The following is a 19,216-nucleotide window of genomic DNA, read 5'->3' as shown; positions in this document are numbered from 1 at the left end:
TTTTACCAAACTGAATACCTTTGGAATATGTTATAATCAATATATAATAATCAATATATATAAAATCAAAAGGAAGTTGGATGATCACAAGCCAACAAACCAAGCTGAACTGCTTGTTAGTGGCATAAAGTTATGCAAAAGCAGTGTGTAAGACTGGTGGAGGAGAACATGCCAAGATGCATGAAAACTGTAATTAAAAAACAGGATTATTCCACCAAATATTAACTTCTAAACTTTTTTCTAAAGCTCTACATTTCTCATTTTCTGCAAATAAATGCTCTAAATGACAATATTTTTAATGTGGAATTTGAAAGAAGTGTTAATGTTAAAATATTAATTTTACTCAAACATATACCTACAAATAGCAAAATCAGAGAAACTGATTCAGAAACTGAAGTGGTCTCTTCATTTTTTCCAGAGATGTACAGTTGTGGTCAAAAGTTTACATACACTTGTAAAAAAACATAATGTTATGGCTGTCTTGAGTTTTCAATAAGTTCTACAACTCTAATTTTTCTGTGATAGAGTGATCGGAACACATACATGTTTGTCACAAAAAACAGTCATAAAATTTGGTTCTTTCATAAATTTATTATGGGTCTGCTGAAAATGTCACCAAATCTGCTGGGTCAAAAATATACATACAGCAACATTAGTATTTGGTTACATGTCCCTTGGCCATTTTCACGGCAACTAGGCGCTTTTGGTAGCCATCCACAAGCTCCTGGCAAGCTTCAGGTCGAATGTTTGACCACTCTTCTTGACAGAATTGGTGCAGTTCAGCTAAATGTGATGGTTTTCTTGCATGAACCCGTTTCTTTAGCACTGTCCACATGTTCTCAATGGGGTTTAAGTCAGGACTTTGGGAAGGCCATTCTAAAACCTTAATTCTAGCCTGGTTTAGCCATTCCTTTACCACTTTTGATGTGTGTTTTGGGTCATTGTCTTGTTGGAACACCCAACTGCGCCCAAGACCCAACCTTCGGGCTGATGGTTTTAAGTTTTCCTGCAGAATTTGGAGGTAATCCTCCTTCTTCATTATCCCATTTACTTTCTGCAAAGAACCAGTTCCACTGGCAGCAAAACATCCCCAGAGCATAATACTACCACCACCATGCTTGACAGTAGGCATGGTGTTCCTGGGATTAAAGGCCTCACCTTTTCTCCTCCAAACATATTGCTGGGTGTTGTGGCCAAACAGCTCAATTTTTGTTTCGTCTGACCAGAGAACTTTCCTCCAGAAGGTTTTATCTTTGTCCATGTGATCAGCAGCAAACTTCAGCCGAGTCTTAAGGTGCCTTTTCTGGAGCAAGGGCTTCTTTCTTGCACGGCAGCCTCTCAGTCCATGGCGATGTAAAACACGCTTGACTGTGGAGACTGACACCTGTGTTCCATCAGCTTCCAAATCCTTGCAGACCTGCTTCTTGGTGATTCTTGGTTGACTCTTGACCATCCTGACCAATCTCCTCTCGGCAGCATGTGATAGCTTGCGTTTTCTTCCTGATCGTGGCAGTGACACAACTGTTCCATGCACTTTATACTTGCGTATAATTGTCTGCACAGTTGCTCTTGGGACCTGTAGCTGCTTTGAAATGGCTCCAAGTGACTTCCCTGACTTGTTCAAGTCAATAATTCGCTTTTTCAGATCCACACTGAGTTCCTTTGACTTTCCCATTGTAGCTTTTGTAGCTGAGTCTAATCACTGGGTCAAATGAGCCCTATTTAAATGGGCTCATGAGAAGTCAACAGCTGTAGTCAATCAGAATCACTTACAAGAAGTGAAGAGGCCATGACATGAAGCTAATTTGATTGACACAACTCGCTACATCACCAAAATTGACAAATTTTGTTGCTGTATGTATATTTTTGACCCAGCAGATTTGGTGACATTTTCAGCAGACCCATAATAAATTTATGAAAGAACCAAATTTTATGACTGTTTTTTGTGACAAACATGTATGTGTTCCGATCACTCTATCACAGAAAAATAAGAGTTGTAGAACTTATTGAAAACTCAAGACAGCCATAACATTATGTTTTTTTACAAGTGTATGTAAACTTTTGACCACAACTGTATATAATACTAGACAATTTATATAATAAATAAAATAGATAATAACAATATTTTTTATTGTTCTTCTGATTTGTTTATTATGTCATTTAATGTAGTATTTGAGTTATATGTTTTCTAATCTGAATCAGTGTTTCTGATGGATTCTGAGTGTGTAGATTTTTTCCAGTAATTGATGTTATTAATGTTAATGTTATATTTAGTCATTTTAGACAACATCTATTGATACATTCATCAAGATTATTTTTTGACACAATATAAATATAAAATGTACATTGTGTCAGAAAATTGTGATTTTTGTTTTTTTTGTTTTTTTTTTTGTTTTTTTTTTTCTTTATATTGATTAGGAATGTGTATTTGCAACATGAAACATATCATTATAAAGGGGTTTAGATAAAATATATTGTGATAAATGACATTTGGGAACACTGTCATAGTATAAAAATCTTTATGCATAACTTAATTCTAAAAATGTCTTAAAAATACTTTTAATGTAATCAGAACAGTGGAATCAGAAGGCAAAGCAACACACTGTTTCTTGCAACACAAAATGAACCACTGTCTGCCTCTATAATGTCTGCCATATTATTGTGACACTTCAGTGTGTCTATATTTTTTATACCTCTAATAGCTAAATTATGATATTTTCACATTTGCTAATATAACATCTAATATAACATCTACACATTCATAGTTTATTGCAACCCCAATTCCAGTGAAGTTGTGGGACATTGTGTAAAACATCTAAAGATTTTCTAATCCTTTTCAACCTATATTCAGTTAAAATAACTACAAAGACAAATGTAGTTAATGTTAATGTTCAAACAGATAAACTTTATTGGTTTTAGCAAATATTCACTCATTTTGAAAGTGAAAGTGTTAGTGCCCATGGCATTGGTAACTTACACATCTGTGAAGCACCATTAATGATAAAGGTACAAGTTTTGGAGCAATGTATGCTGCCATTCGAGCAACGTTTTTTTCAGGGACATCCTGCTTATATTTGCCATACACAGTAAAATGTATCTGTTTGAACGTGAAATATCTTATCTTTGTAGTGTATTAAATTATATATAGGTTGAAAAGGTTTGGAAATCATTGTATTCTGTTTTTATTTACTGTATTTTTTGGACTATACGGCAAGCTTAAAATCCTTTGATTTTCACAAAAAATGTCAGTGCACCTTATAATACTGTGCCGCTTAAGTATGAATTTTACCAGTCAGGTTGTAAGGAACAGTAAAGCCACTCCACTGAAGTGCAGCATTATACAACGGTTTTGGTTTAGTTCTCCATTAGCATTAGCTGCTAACCGTGCTAAGCGCTATCTCTTTGGCCGTTCAGAGGTGAGTATTATCGGCCTGTAGCCTGTTGCTAACCCTGACTAGCACCGGCTGAGCTGCCTTAGTATTAGCCGCTAACGGTTAGCTGCTAATGCTCCAGCTTTAGTGGCAATCTGGAAACCTAAGCTTACTGTAAATAAAACAAAGGGCTTTACTCACCCAAATATACAGTTTTCAGGAGATAATTCTGTGTTGATTAACATCCAGTGTTCGTTTGACTTTTTTTTTTTTAATTACAGTTTAGCTTTACTGTATAGCGAGACCTGCTGAATTAGAACGAAAATATTGCCACATCCCTGTTACTTAGAGTCGCATAAAATACTACATATTATCCGGTGCACCTTATGTATGAAAATAGACCAGAAAATAGATGATAATAGTGCGCCTTAATAATCTGATGCGCAATTATAATGCGCAAAAATACGCTTGAGTGAAATTGGGGTTGTAAGATTCCAAGCAGAAGTGTGGTGGTTAGGGATGTAGGTTAGGTGGTAGTATGTTATTATTACTTAAAGTGAAGAAATTGATAATGATGATAATATTGATGACTTAATAATGAGGATAATAATGTGGATTAAGAATAATGATGGCGATGACGATGATGATGAGGATAATGATGGCGATGATAACGATGATGCCTGGTTTCTCTCAGGGCTCATGTGATGACTGGAGCGTTTCAGGGGATGAACCAGAGTCGCCGTAAGGATGTCTTATAATTTACATCATTAATTGTAGTCTCATTAAATAAAGGACAGTTTACATTACATTTTACATTTAAACTGACCTCTATGCTCATATTATGGAGTATTAGCTTCTGTCTTCTTTTATATACCAGTTTACGCAAGTAAAAATGCAGAAGGAGCTGGAGCTCCCAGATCAGCAGTTATTCATTGGAATTAGTAAATATAGCCCAACCAGGACAGATTAAATATGTCTGGCTGAGTATTACTTCTGCTGAACTTCTGAACTGATGTCATTTATCATTATCATTGTGTCATATGGTTGGTGGTGTTGCAGGAGTCTTCTGGAATGTGTGGAAGAGGAGCTGCAGCAGAGGTAGGAAAAAGCACAAGGGCACCATCTGCTGCACGTAAAATTTAGTGCAGCTAGACCGGCACTGAAATCTGTTGAAATCTATACATTTTCACTGATTTGTTTTGCACATGATTTGGTTTGAACTGATACAACACACTCACTTCTACTTTCACAGGAGTCTGACAGTAAAAAGGGTTTCACCGTTTGAGGTATGGTCTGAGAATCAGAAATAAGATATGATGATTGATAATTTGTGTACTTTTATTTGTGATATATGTATTTTTGTTTTGTGTAATAAAGTGGGGGAAGAGGAAAAGTGGGATGTTCAGTGCTCCACCAGTCTCTGCCACTGCTTCACTTCCTCCCATGAGCTCCTTCAGCTCTGCTCAGGATGACAAAGACCAGACTCTGAGGCCCAGCACAACCTTGCGGCCTGACACTGCCCCACGGCCAAGCTCAGGTACTAATGTTTTATTTATACAGCGCACTTTTAAGATAACGTGATCTTAAGATGTTTAAGTCCAGGCAAACAATCCTGGACTTACGTTTGCCTGGATTTAAAGATCAGTTTGCAAGGAAAGATGGTGGCAATACTTTGCAAAGTTACAAACAACCTAGGCAGTATTCAGTATAAACAGATTAATGATAAACAACTCTGAGCAATTCTGTGACAATGTTCCTGATTGGTTTCTGGCAGGAATGTGACAGGTATGAGTTGTCAGTGAGAGTGAGAGGTGAGGGAATGGGATGTGTAGTCTCTAAACTCAGAGAAGACAGAGGGAATGCCAAAGAGTGTGACAATAATGTAGATAGGAGTGAAATTGCTGGATGCTGTCTCTGTTACTACTTATGCTGAGATGCCTTTTGATACATTTTCAACTTAATTAAACAAATTAAAGTCATGGTTACAAAACCGATTATAAAGATGTTTTAGAATACACTGGTAGCTAGCACAAGGACAAAAAAAGGTAAAAAGTTCACAAATGTATCATTATGATTAATCACAGAATATTGTTGTTAAATTTAAAGTTTAATTTTAAGTCACTGACACACCTAATATAAATATAATTTAATTTTGCCAACTCATTATTAAAATATGGAGAAAATCTGGTTGGCCAAGATATGTGCATTGGTTGATATCTGCACTGCTGATGTATTTATTTTTTTGTTTTAAATAAATAAAAAATGCCTAAAAATATACTGATTTACTTAATAAATTAAGTTAGCAATTATTATCCTTCACAACATACAATATAAGATTTCTACAATTAAATTTTTGAGTAATGCAAAATATTCTTTATTATCATTATCGTCAGAATTACAGAAATTATCAAGATACTGTTTTTTGTCCATATCGCGCACCCATAATATACGCATATATTGCCCATCTTGACCAATAAGTTGCAGTGTAAAATCACCTAATTGACGCCATCATTAGTACTAAAGGTGTTATTTTCTAAGTTTCTCCTTACACATCCTTTTTTTTAACCCTTTCTTTATACTTTATACTTATACTTTATACTAGTTCTTATTAGGTGCTCAGCCAGTCAGGATGTGCGGCAGTGGTGCAGTGACCCTTGTGTTCCTGAGGGGGGCGAGGATGAGCAGAAAACGCTGACCAGAACAACCAGCAAGGACAGTGCTCTCTCTCCTGAGTGGAGCACCATGAGGAAGAAGGCAGAAGACTCGGTCAGTCAGACACAGAGTTTGTCTTTGCGCTTTGAAAATGTTTGTTGACACCCGACCTAATACACTAAACCATCTGAGAAATATTAAAGGGGAAAGGCCACCCTGTTTAAAAGAGGACTCAGGTGTGAAATGGATTTGGGGTTTAGTGAAACATGATAATGAGCACAAACCTTTGTCTAATAGCTTTTAGTCGTTGCTCCTAACAGGCTTACAATGCTAACGATAGGGGCATGATGTTGCCCATGCGAAGAAATCATTGTTTTTACACCATTAACAAGCTTAAAGTAACTCCAAAATTCCCTAACCTTTCTTTTCATTTGTGCTCATCAGTCAATGTTTCATTAGTTAATTTCAAGATAGCAGACTCAGGAGAACTACCTTAAGGTAGTGTGTGTATAAGCAGTCATTTTTAATAAAAACTAGCTGTGAACTTTCAAAGTTCTTAGTTCTTAGCCTCGTTTTAAGGATCTTCAGAACTCTACCAATGAAGTGTGGAGCTACTTTGAGCTTGTTAATGGTGTAAAAATAGCAATTTCTTTGCATAAGCAACTCTATGCCCCTGTCTCTTGCGTTGAAAAAAAGCCTTTTAGCATCCGCTAAAAACGATTTTGGAATGCTTGGGGAGAGTGTAGGTGGGCTATTTGACAAAAGTTCATACTTGTCATCATGTTTCGTTACAGCACAAGTCTATTTTATACCAGATTTCTCATTTAATATTGCTGTGCTGTTGCTGTACAGTAAACCCACTTCTTAGCTACACTCTAACACTGATCCCTTTTTTTCTTCCAAAACACTCATTTCACATTTCACACTCACTGTGGTGCAACTGTCTAACTGCCCAATCATTGGATGTATGCTTGGAAGATCAGAAAGCACTAACCTCCTAAAAGTTTTTAGAGTTCTCGGGATTCTCTTTGCTCCAAAAACTATATATATATTAAAGGCATGGACTGACTGCACAAAATGTGACCAAACACTGTGTTGGACCATGGCACACATCATACAATTACTTTCTAAATTCCAACTACATTCTTTGATCTGCTCACTTACACTTTTCTTTTTATCTTTACTAAATTAAATCAACTACCAGACATACTATTTAATAGTTTTGTTGTGTTTTTAACCTTTAATCTGTAGAGAGCTGAATCTCACGGACTCCCTCCCACCCCCCAAGTCCATGTAAGTGTTTCCCCATCTAATCACAAAAACTCTGCTGTATTCTTCCACTTGTTTTTCTACATTCCTCATAGTAATCTACCCTTATATTGTACACTGGGGACCACAGCAATTGTGCTACATTAGTGATTTTGCCGTTCCTTTTCTATTTATAATAACTGTTACACTGCTTATAAAGGATAAATAGTATACAGTACCAGTCAAAAGTTTTGACTTAATTCAGTGTTTTTTCATTATTTAAAACAGCTGCAATGCAGATTAATACTAAAGTCATTCAAACTATAAAGAAACCATATGAAATTATGTAGTAAACAAAAAAAGTGTAATTAAACCAGAATATGGTTTATAATTTAGATTTTTCAAAGTAGACACCTCATGCTTAGGTGACAGCTTGACACATCTTTTAGCTTTCTGAGGTAGAGTCACCTGGTATGGCTTTCAGTTAACAGCTGTGCTGTACTTGTCAAGAGATAATTACTTGAATATTTAAGTAATATTCTAATCCATATTATGGCAAGAACTGCTCAACTAAGTAAAGAAAAAAAATACTTTAAGAAATGAAGGTCAGTCATTCCAAAAACTTTGAAAGTATCCTCTAGTGCAGTCGCAAAGCCAATAAATAATGTTATGATGAAACTGGCTCTAATAAGGACCGCTTCAGGAAAGGAAGACCAACAGTTACCTCTGTTACACAGGATAAGTTCATCAGAGTTACCAGCCTCAGAAACTGCAAGTTAACAACACCCCAGATAAGAGGCACCTAAATGCTTCACAGAGTATTTTGGTTTGTTTAAGACTTTAAAAATTGTATTATATGATTCCTTATGGGTTCCTTTATAGTCTGGATAACTTCAGCGTTCATTTACAAATGTAGGAAAACTGGTACTGATACTACTGACTGGTACTGTAAGCCGGTGCAATCATAACAACACACTAAGGCAACATTTAGACTGCAGGAAACAGTGGCCCAGATGTGAATACCTCACTAAATCTGATTATTTGAGGCTGTTCTCACTCTCTACATAATGTCAGCTACTGTATATCCTAAATTTGTCTGAACAGTTTACTTTACAGTAATATTGGTGTGCATGCGCTAAAGAGCAATGCTTCACATGAAGTTTCGGATTAATTTTCAACAGCATCGCAGGAGATATATGTGTTATTTACAGTGACTGACCGCTGGGCTTATCACTGAGAAAGTGCTTGTGCTTTTTAGCCACAATCAAAATTTTGGGGTTTTCCTTGGTTTCTTTAAACTTAATTTTTAAGCTTTATATTCTCCCTAAAAACACAGAGTAGTTACGACACAAAACTTTTTAATTTAGTTTGAACCGAGACAACACCCCACATTTTTCTGAAGTCTATTCCCTTGCTATCCCAGCACTGATACCCTGCTGTTGTCTATTTTCCTTTAACTCCTTTTTTCCACCTTTTCCTGTAATGTAAAATCACATTAATCCTAGTCGCATTGGCAAAAATTGCATTATGTATTGGATTTCAGTTTCTGAATCAGTTTCTCTGATTTTGAGAAACTGAACATTGTTGTTTTATTCTATAAACTACAGACAACATTTCTCTCAAATTCCAAATAAAAATATTGTTATTTAGATCATTTATTTGCAGAAAATCAGAAATGGCTGACATAACAAAAAAGATAAAGTTTTAAGAGTTCATAAATCAATATTTGGTGGATTAACCCTGGTTTTAATTACAGTTTTCATGCATCTTGGCATGTTCTCCTCCACAGTCTTACACACTGCTTTTGGATAAATTTATGCCACTCCTGAAAAAATTTCAAGCAGCTCAGCTTGGTTTGGTGGTTTGTGATCATCCATCTTCCTCTTGATTATATTCCAGAGGTTTTCAATTCTGTAAAATCAAAGAAACTCATTTTTAGGAGGTCTCTTATTTTTTGCAGACCTATTACATTTGACAAAAAAGATCAGATTTGGGCCACTTTTACTTGGCTAATTCAGCATTAACACAATAATACAAGTGCATATGTACATTTGAATGAGTGCCTTTTATTGTTGCTTCATCTTTCTCTTCCGTCATATGTTTGTAAAACCAAAAGTTTCCCAAATGTGTAAACAAACTGTATTTTCTTATTGCCAAAAAAGTTTGCTGAAGAAAAAAATTATTGCTGAAATACTTCCAGAAAAATTTTAATGTGTGTTTTTTTTGCATAGATGGGGGCCTGCTTTTCCAAAGTCTTCAATGGCTGCCCACTAAAAATCCATTGTGCCGTGACGTGGGTTTATCCAAAGACTAGAGGTGAGAATTTCCAAAGAAATTCTTTTAGCAGAGTATAAGTTTTGAGACAAAAACTTTCATGTGTTTTGAACTTACATTATTTGAAATATTTTTTTTATGCTCAAAGAAAGTTTTTGGTTTCTTTTTGGAATGGAAAAATTGATTGGCTGTGCATCAGTACCATCCAGTTTTCAGACAAAATATGCAATCAGCTATTAGTTGATATTTATCTAATTAGCTAATCATAAGAGCTGTTTAAAATGTATGTAAGAATTAGGCTGAGTTTACGCTATACATTTTTGGGGGGAATTTTCCAGTTGCTGATTATTTTTGAAGATTGTTGAACGAAGCTGGATCAGAGGCAAATCGTTGTTCACACCATGATAGGCTAAACGATGCAATCCGAAAAAGTATACCTTGCAAACCCCCAATTAATGTCTGTCAGATTTGATATCTGTATAAAATCAAATCTCCAAAAATAGTCAACTAATGCATGGAAAGGTTAATGTACCATCAAGCTCCACCCTCGATTTTTATCTGCAATTGACATTCAAAAAAAGACCATCAGTGTCAGCACCAAAACAATGATTGGTCCATCTTTGGTTTCTTAATTTTTTTATTTAATTCTCTATTCTAGATCAGTTCCTGATTTTAGGAGCAGAAGAGGGGGTCTACATACTCAACTTAAACGAGCTTCATGAGGACACTTTGGAAAAGGTTATTTTACTAGTATATGGTGCTGTTATACTTTATTGCAACTTTGTGATATTATTCTATTCTAATAATACTACTAAGTTACTTTAATATAAAGTGACACAATAATCCCATGATCCCACTCCTTACGATGAATCTCTATCTACTTTTCAGTTGCTTCCGCAGAGATGTACCTGGCTGTATGTCATGAACAACGTCCTTATGTCTGTCTCTGGTGTGTAAGAGTCTTTTTTATTGCTTATAGTTTACAGTTTTTGGGCAAAACACATAACAGCATAAACTGTAACTGAATTCATGTATTTAACTTTTTGTTGCCCTTTTTTCAGGGAAATCATCTCAGCTTTACTCTCATCGTTTGACAGCTCTGTTTGAGCAGCGCGGACACTTACAGAAGAAGCAGAGTCACTTATCACTCAGCACCAACCGCTTCACTGAAAGAATCATTCACAGGTCAGCACACTGGCTTATTCTCGAAAGCATTTCATATGTATTATTAAGCTGCCAAGTCAATATATTCAGTATTGTTTTCAGTAAGTTTGACAGGGATGAAGCTTCCACTCCTGTTATAACTAAAGAGTTTTTTTTAATAACATCTAGAAATTATTACCTCATGCTTTAGATGCAGCAGCTACTTTAACTTGTCTGCATTTAACTGAATTGAATATTTACATTGAATGCTGGGCAAAAATTAATTTTATTGATTAATTTGAATTTACAGTTAAGTACAATGTTTTTTTTATGAAAATCGTTTTTTTTTTTCCTCTCAATTTTAACTTCTGCTATCTGTGCTCCCTTTGGGGCTCTCTTAGTTCATCATACCCACCTCCCGCGTGCTTCAGTCAGTAGGCAATCATAGGTTTAATATTTTTAAGGTTTTAATCAACCTGATTGTAATCTATAGTTCTGTAAATCCATATTCCGCCATTTTCATCTTCTCTTCTGTGGTTGAAACGTGCCTGTTCTGTGTATGTGAGGCTCGTATGTGTGTGACCTAGCAGCCTACTGTTTCCTTATATGCTGGATGCAGAGTGGCAGCTGGATTCATTTAAATAAATTTGAGCTCTTTTCGCCAGACGGCGAGGCTGCGTTCAATGCAACCCAACCCAGCATGCACGTGGCTCGCTATTTAATTGAATAGGATGCATTGAGGCTTAAGTGCTAATGGACACGTATGGTTACTGCTGTGAGCGAAACAGGCACTGTGGAAGGCAATCAGAGATGTTTATTGAAAATCATGGTAACCATATATATAACCTGTTGAAAGTTTTAGACCAGACAAATGTGTTACCAAGCCACAAATACTACAAAAACTACAGAGAACATTTCTCCTCATTTTTAAAGACCACTTCAGTTTCTAAATCAGTATCTCTGACTTTATTATTGATAGGTTTATATTTAAGAAAAATTAACATTTTGGTTTTATTCTATAAACAACGGACAACATTTCTCCCAAATTCCAAATAAAAATATTGTAATTTAGAGCATTGTTGCAGAAAATGAGAAATGGCTAAAATAACAATAAAAGATGCAGAGCTTTCAGACCTCAAACGGTGCAAAGAAAAAAAGTTCATATTCATAAAGTTTTAAGAGTTCAGAAATCAATATTTGGTGTTATAATCCTGTTTTTTAATCACAGTTTTTCATGCATCTTGGCATGTTTCCCTCCACTAGTCTTACACACTGCTTTTGGACAACTTTATGCCACACTCCTGGTGTAAAAATTCAAGCAGTTCAGCTTGGTTTGATGGCTTGTGGTCATCCATCTTCCTCTTTATTATATTCTAGAGGTTTTCAATTTGGTAAAATCAAAGAAACTCATCATTTTTAATTGGTCTCTTATTTTTTCCAGGGCTGTATTTTTAGATCACTTTAAGGGAAGCTTAGTCTTAGAGAAATGTTATTTTATATATTATATCAGGACCTTGGAAAATAAATTGTTTTAGCAAAGTTTATGCTGATAAAAAGCGTATGTAGCACTTTGGGAACAAATTATGTTAGGTTGGTGTAATTTTGTAATTCCTCAAAAGTATCTGAAAGGCATCAGACTTCAGGGAGTTACCATTCAGAATTGCAACAAGAACCAATCTTTTTTATTTGTTGCAGGAAGTTTGCAGTATCACTGAAGATCCCAGACACTAAAGGTTGTCGGAAGTGCAGTGTGGGTGAGGATGTTTCACTGTAACTCTCTCTCTCTGTTTTCTCTATAAATGTAAAACTTCATTCATGCAAATATGGTTTTGGAAATTTACTGACAGACTTTTCATTATGATATATATTTTTTTTCCCACCAGCTCGCAACCCGTACACTGACAGCACATTCCTGTGTGCAGCTGTTCCCTCTGGCCTTGTGTTGCTGCTGTGGTATGAACCCCTGCAGAAATTCATGCACCTTAAGGTGAGTCCAAACTCACAGTATGAAATCTGTTTCCTTCATTATCTCTCTATCTAACCTCTAGTTGACATTGCATTCAGAGACTTTAGGCCCTATTTTAGCAACTATAGATAAGCCATCAACTGCAAACCATACAGCTTGATTATGGGTGTTGTTTTGGGCATAACGTGAAATAAACCAATCAGACTGTCACTTTCCGTTCCCTTTAAGAGCCAGGTGCGCTCTAACGCAGAGCTTTTGCGCTGCTCAGCAGGGAGACTGACCTGCGTGTTGACGCTGTGAAGATGCGAGAGCAGGTCATTTATGGGAACAGCAATTAAAAGTTGAATTTGTGCACTGTTGAGTGTTCTTCCGCAGCGCATTCGAGTTGCCAAGAAAGGAATTGACATCTGATGGTTTACTGTTGTTAGGGTTATAATCAGTCAGTTGCACACCTGTGTCTTTCATTGCCAAAATCAGTACAACAGAAATTTACCTGAACATATCTCACTTCCAGACCACCACGCCCATCAGCGTAGATATATTCACAAGTACTGTTGCTATTAAATGGTTGAAGACACAAGGTGTGAAAAGACAGTTTGTAGGATGTAAGATAGCAATGGGCATCACAGTGCACCTTGCACAGGGTGTATGATAGGGCCCTTTGGCTTGTTAAACTTTTTAAAATGTTTTGTTGGTCAATAAAGGCATCTGAAATGTAAATTGTACTGCATGCCCATTCATGTGTTTGCTTTTGCAAATAACCTACCTTTCCATTACTAGCATCTCCCTGACACATGCAAATTGTTCATTATATTTCAAAAAATAGCTGATGCAAGGTGGTATCCCATTTTTTATTTTGTCAAAAGCCATAAACTGAGACATATATAAACTAGGAGTGTTATGGTTTGATATTTTCATGGTCTGATTATGGTTTCATAGTATAAACATCCATTTAAACAACATCTAAAGTATATTGGATGGAATTTGGCCTCCATCTTTAATATAGAGGCGCTGCGGAGTGCCGTGTAGAACAGCACTGCAAAAGAAGCAGGTACTGCTTGCTAGCTAACGCTAGCCAGTGAGCATAACAAGCTAACACCCTGGAAACTCAGCTCAGAGACTGTAAAAAAGATGGACGCCGTGTCACCGTTCCCATTCATTCAATGAAAATGAAGCTAAAATCTTCTGCCATGTTGCCGATCCTGAAACCCGAGTCTGCGCAGTAGAGACCAGGGGCCTCATGTACTAAAGGTGCGTACGCACAAAAACATTGCGTACGCCATATTTCACGCTCACGGTCTGATGTACTAAATTTGACTTGAACGTGTGAAAGTGCGTTCCCCCACGGAAGTTTTGTTTTGGGCGTACGCCTTTTTTTTGTGCGTATGTATTGTGTTTTTGTCATTTGGCGACACTTAGAGGCGATGCATTGAAATTACAACTATTAAGATATCCTTTATGCACACATTGAAGTAAGCATTATTGGGTAAAATAAAGTAAATTAATCAGACAGTTTCATTGTCTTACAGAAATAATCGTTTAACGTGTTTCCACTTAGCCTAGATCAGGTTTGCGCTGGAGTTGTTGGAGATGCAGCGTTGGCATTACTGGAAAATATTGCTAATGGCCGAATTCATTGAGCGCGCATTTTCCGTGACCATTATGTTTTTTTGGCCCATGATGATGACTGGCTTATAAGCAGTTTTAGATTTCCAAGAGCATAAGAAAACAAGCTAAGTGTGTGACGTGTGTCTTTTTGGTAGGAAACTCATTTAAAGCATTTAAATGAAAGCATTTATCTTAGAATAATAAAACTTAAAACATGGGTAATTATACGCTATGCGTATATAATATTATTATTATTGTTATTATTATTATTATTATTATTGTTATTATTATTATTAATAATAATAACAATAATAATAATAATAATAATAATAACAATAATAATAATAATATAACATTATACTCTGCGTAATTGAGGGAGGAGTCGTGGCAAGTGTGATGCTTTCGTGCATTTGCGCTTGATTTCAAGTTGATTGTGATGTACTAAGAGAAAGTACGTGGAATTCTACCTACGCACGGTTTGATAAATCCGGATTTTTTTGTGCGTACGGAACTTTTCAGATCTGAGCGTACGGAACATTTTAGTAGGAAGTCCACGCAAGTCTTAGTACATGAGGCCCCAGAGGAGGGAAAAAGACTGTGGAGAGACCGCCTACTCATTTGAATAAACCCGCCCCTGAGGGCTGCCACCACACAGTGTAACCCAGCCCTTTTTGAATAGAGCTGAATAACGTTATAATAAAAACACAATATTATATTATACAATTATTATTATTATTATTATTATTATTATTATTATTATATAATGTGATATACTGTGAAACTATCAGAATCTTGAAAAAATAACATGATAAACTTTTTTGGCCATACCACCCAGTACTACTTAATGCAAACCCTTGAGTAGTGGTTTGAAAATTGATCTAACTAACTGACTAAAAGCACTTCATTGTGGTTTTTGGCTCATGTTTTTTCCATCTCATCCAAACAGCACATACCCGTAAGCTTGCCTGACCCTCTACCCATCTTTGAGCTGCTGGTTTTGGTGACAGATGAGCTTCCTCAGCTCTGTGTTGGAGTGAGAGAATGCAGGCTGGGAAACGATGAACTTCAGACAGAGCAGCAGCTGGAGTTTGACATCATACATCTGAACGGCACTCCGAATTCTCAACCAGGTAAGAAACTGGCTCAGAAGGGTAAAATGTACTTAAAACTAAGCTCACTTGCTTTGAATTGTATTTAGAAATTTAATTGCTGTGTATTATGTGTGTGTTTGTGAATATGTTTGTGTGTGTGTGTAGACACTGACTGTATAAGAGCAGTACAAGTAACACAACTGGACAGAGATACAGTTCTAATTGCACTAGAAAGTAAGTACCTTTCCTAACAGACACTTTAAGCCTTTAAACAATAGACTACCGGTATATTGCATTACAGTCTACGTTATGATAACCTTCATTGTTACATCTGTTATTTTAGAAACAGTGCAGATTGTAAATCTGCAGGGTGTCCCTAGCAAAGAGCTGGCCTCAGAACTGGACTTTGGATTTCCTGTTGAGACTTTAGGTAAGAGGTGTAACGTAATGAATACTCAGTAATTAAATATTCAGTTAAAATTGTATTGAAAATGCCATTAGTAGCAATTGTATTGAAATATGCAAGTGACTGCAAGCTAATTATTCCATATAGAATTAAAGGGGCAGTTTCTTAGACAGGAATTAAGCCTATTCCTAGCTATGTTTTCTTTTCAATGGCCTAATTCCGGCCTGGAAAACTGCCCAAGATCTGTTTGTGTGCAATTTAAATGCAAGCATTTCAACACTCAAAAAAATCTATCCATTTTCTCTTAGTTAGCTGAAAGAGTTTAGTGTTAGGAATCATATGCTGCAAAAGCCTTTGAACGTCATAGAACCACCCTGTCAACCCCCACCAGAGCCCCACCCACTAGATCAGTTAAAGATCCGTCATTTTGGTCATTTTGGTGAAGAACCTCAGACAGTACACAGCAGGATTAGCCAGCAGACTTCATCTGAGAAAGGGATCTGTACCTACTGTCCACCGTCAGCAGATGACGGGGATGTAAGCACTTCAGTCACAGTTAAGCATGAACTTGTGTTTTACCATTTAGCACAAGCTAACACTAATGTGTTGTAAACTCTCGGTGCAAACATGCCATGGGCAGCAAAAGATTATTTGCACAAAGTGACAGAGCCCTTAAATGGCTCATTCTGAAAGGGACAGAAACCGGCAAGGACAGATCTGGTAAGATCTCATTACCTCTTTATGTGAGGGTGATTTTGCAGAAAGAACTTCATGAACATTTTTTGTATACCCCATAGACCTATTCTAATGTGTAAAAAGAGAAAAAACTAAATTGAGAATGGTATATCAAGTCCTCCAGTCAAATGGTACTGTGGCACCAAATAAAGTTTTGGGAAAATATATTGGGAAAGAATCTATAGATTGAGGAGGGAGTCTATTTTATTCATGTTGTTTTAAACATTGTTATGTATTGTATTTTTACAGTTTGTTTACAGGACAGCGTTTTAGCCTTCTGGAAACACGGACTTAAAGGACGAAGTCTGCACAACTGCCAGGTATTTCTTATTTCAGTGCCTCAGTAATTCACCAGTGTTTGCTTTTCTCTGTTGTTTTATCTGGGTGAATATTTTGCTATTACATGTATTGTACTTGTAAACTATGGCCAAAAGTATGTGGACACATGTTGTGGTATAAGGAGGCCTGGTTCAATACTGAGGTCCCAGCTCATGCTAAAGTTGAAGCATCTCCGGGGCAAACCTCACCTCCATTGACAGCTAAGAGCAGCATAAGCAGCTAAATGAATAAAAATAAATCAACAGTGGTCCACCGAGGATAGCAGCACAAGTTTCAAGAGGAGCTCGGGTTCTGTTGACACCCACATTCACATACGTAGTGAGTGACGCCTTAAAGCAGTGGAAACATGGGCCGGTTCCTGCGGTTTCGCAGGAACCGGCTCCGGTACCAGCACTTTGTTGGTGGAAAAGAGGCAATGGTAAGCTGAAGCACTGATCCAGTTTTCGCTCTGATGAGTTGAAGACTTATCATCACTTGTCAGCGCAACATATCTTGAACTGGTCTTGTGCTTGTTTGTGTAGCTTTAGTGTTCTCAACCTGGCAACGCATGTGAGTTTTATGTCTAGAGAGGAGGCGATGGAGCAGAAAACTCTCTCTATTGTTTTAAAAGCTGTTCATCACACTTGCTGTCATTAGGAACATATTGTTTCTTTAAAGTCACTGAACTCTACTGCCTGCAGTAGGGAGGGTGCATGGCTATTTGCAGTAGGTTCAAGGATTCAAGGAGTTTTAATTGTCATTTGCATCACATGTGGTACATGAGGTGGAACGAAATTGTGATCTCACGATCCAGTTTACACCCAATAGCTGTTATTAAAATAGACATATAGATAATATAAGATAAAATAAAAGAATACAATAAAATTATATTATACAAAATAGATAAGATAAACACCCCCCAAAAAATAAATAAATAGGGAGAGTAGACAGGTTGCAGCAACATGAAGTCCAGAGTGCAAGTTTTGCTATAGCAGCATGATAAGGAATTAGAGCAGTAAAAGATAAAGTGTCTCAGTGCGGTTTAAAGTGACAGTGTTTGTAAACAGTAATTTGTCCTTGCAGTGTGTTGTTAGGTGGAGTTTAAGAGTCTTACAGCTTCCGGAATGAAGCTGTTTCTCAGTCTGGTTGTTTTGCACTTGATGCTCCGCAGCCTCCTAGGTGCGGCTGAAACAACTAAAATTAGTCATAGGTAGTGATGTCCACGTGCTTTAGGTCATAAAATGTACAGCATATTTCTCAATTAGTTGAAATGTGTACAGTGGAGTTAAAAAGCCAGACATCAATTTGCTCGTTACATTCAGTTATTATTAATCATTACATTTGGTAATTTTTTCTCAAAATTGAGACCAATGTCAAACTTGTCTTGACTCTGAAGCAGCGATTAAATCTAATGGCCCTATCTCACGCCCTGCGCAAGCATGTCATGATCATTGCTATCTTACACCCCACAAACAGTCTATTTTTACATTTTGCACCTACACCATTAAAAAAGCAAAAGAGTTTATTTTTTAAAGCCTGTCAAACAAAGAGTTCTGTAAATGATTACTGTACAGTGGAGATTTACAGCATTTACAGACCTGACCAGGAGAAATATTCCTAAATCTATGTCTAATTTCATGACCTTATCATGAAATACTTCTATCAGTTTTGGAAAAGCACTTCCATTGCTAACTCAATGTTTTACAGGTAACACAAGAAATCACAGATGAAACTAGAGTGTTTCGGGTTTTAGGCACAAACAGGTAAATCTGTGCTTACTTCTTAAAAACCAATCTCTATACCTGTCTGCCTTTTTTTTATTCATTTTAATCTAACATGTGGCATCCGTTTTGCAGAGACATTGTTCTACAGAGCACCCCAACGGACAACCCTTCATCCACCAGCAATTTATACATTTTGACTGGTCATGAGAGCAGCTACTGATAGGAAACAACAGGAAGAGACTGAGCAATTCTTAAAGAGGTCGATTTATACATCTGGAGCATTGTAAGGACATCTATTAAGACCTGCAGATAATACAGCTTAAGTTTTACCTGCCCCATAACTAATAAAGCTCCATCCTTTGTGAGCAGTGGACACCTGGAATTTATTTTCTGGTACACATTGGAAGAGTACACAATGGAAAGACTGTATGTCCTGGTTGTAATATAATGTATATATTCTACTTTAGTGACTGAACCTCATCAGTGGAAACATCCTTTGTAATGATACCTTCTCTTAACCAGAATAAAGTTTGTCCTGCTGCAAACCTCAAATCTCAGCACTGACAAATCAATTTTTTTATTTATTTTTTATTTTCCTCAAGTGTGTTGAGAACTACCGAATTACTTTATTCACAATATTTATGTTCATGTATTCAAGCCTGCAGATATTTTCAGTTGAT

The 19,216-nt window shown here is 36.6% G+C and overlaps 1 protein-coding gene across 1 annotated transcript in view; it reads left to right on the top strand.

Moving 5' to 3' along the window:
* Positions 1–19,073, top strand: part of map4k2 (mitogen-activated protein kinase kinase kinase kinase 2) — a 43,007-nt gene extending 23,934 nt beyond the window's left edge. Inside the window, exons 15-32 of the mRNA XM_022678254.2 lie at positions 4,066–4,112; positions 4,431–4,469; positions 4,624–4,657; positions 4,749–4,908; positions 5,974–6,137; positions 7,275–7,316; positions 9,503–9,587; positions 10,204–10,283; positions 10,434–10,494; positions 10,607–10,730; positions 12,384–12,442; positions 12,572–12,675; positions 15,209–15,392; positions 15,519–15,587; positions 15,697–15,783; positions 16,744–16,814; positions 18,520–18,575; positions 18,669–19,073. Of these exons, the coding sequence (XP_022533975.1) occupies positions 4,066–4,112; positions 4,431–4,469; positions 4,624–4,657; positions 4,749–4,908; positions 5,974–6,137; positions 7,275–7,316; positions 9,503–9,587; positions 10,204–10,283; positions 10,434–10,494; positions 10,607–10,730; positions 12,384–12,442; positions 12,572–12,675; positions 15,209–15,392; positions 15,519–15,587; positions 15,697–15,783; positions 16,744–16,814; positions 18,520–18,575; positions 18,669–18,756 (1,554 nt within the window). The 3' untranslated portion in view covers positions 18,757–19,073. The remainder of the gene's footprint in view (positions 1–4,065; positions 4,113–4,430; positions 4,470–4,623; positions 4,658–4,748; positions 4,909–5,973; positions 6,138–7,274; positions 7,317–9,502; positions 9,588–10,203; positions 10,284–10,433; positions 10,495–10,606; positions 10,731–12,383; positions 12,443–12,571; positions 12,676–15,208; positions 15,393–15,518; positions 15,588–15,696; positions 15,784–16,743; positions 16,815–18,519; positions 18,576–18,668) is intronic.
* The last annotated feature ends 143 nt before the right edge of the window (positions 19,074–19,216 follow it).

This window comes from Astyanax mexicanus, chromosome 8, assembly GCF_023375975.1.
Source record: "Astyanax mexicanus isolate ESR-SI-001 chromosome 8, AstMex3_surface, whole genome shotgun sequence".
Lineage (NCBI taxonomy): Eukaryota > Metazoa > Chordata > Actinopteri > Characiformes > Acestrorhamphidae > Astyanax > Astyanax mexicanus.
The sequence above is the reverse complement of the archived record's forward strand: the minus strand, read 5'-3'. Positions and strand labels throughout refer to the sequence as shown.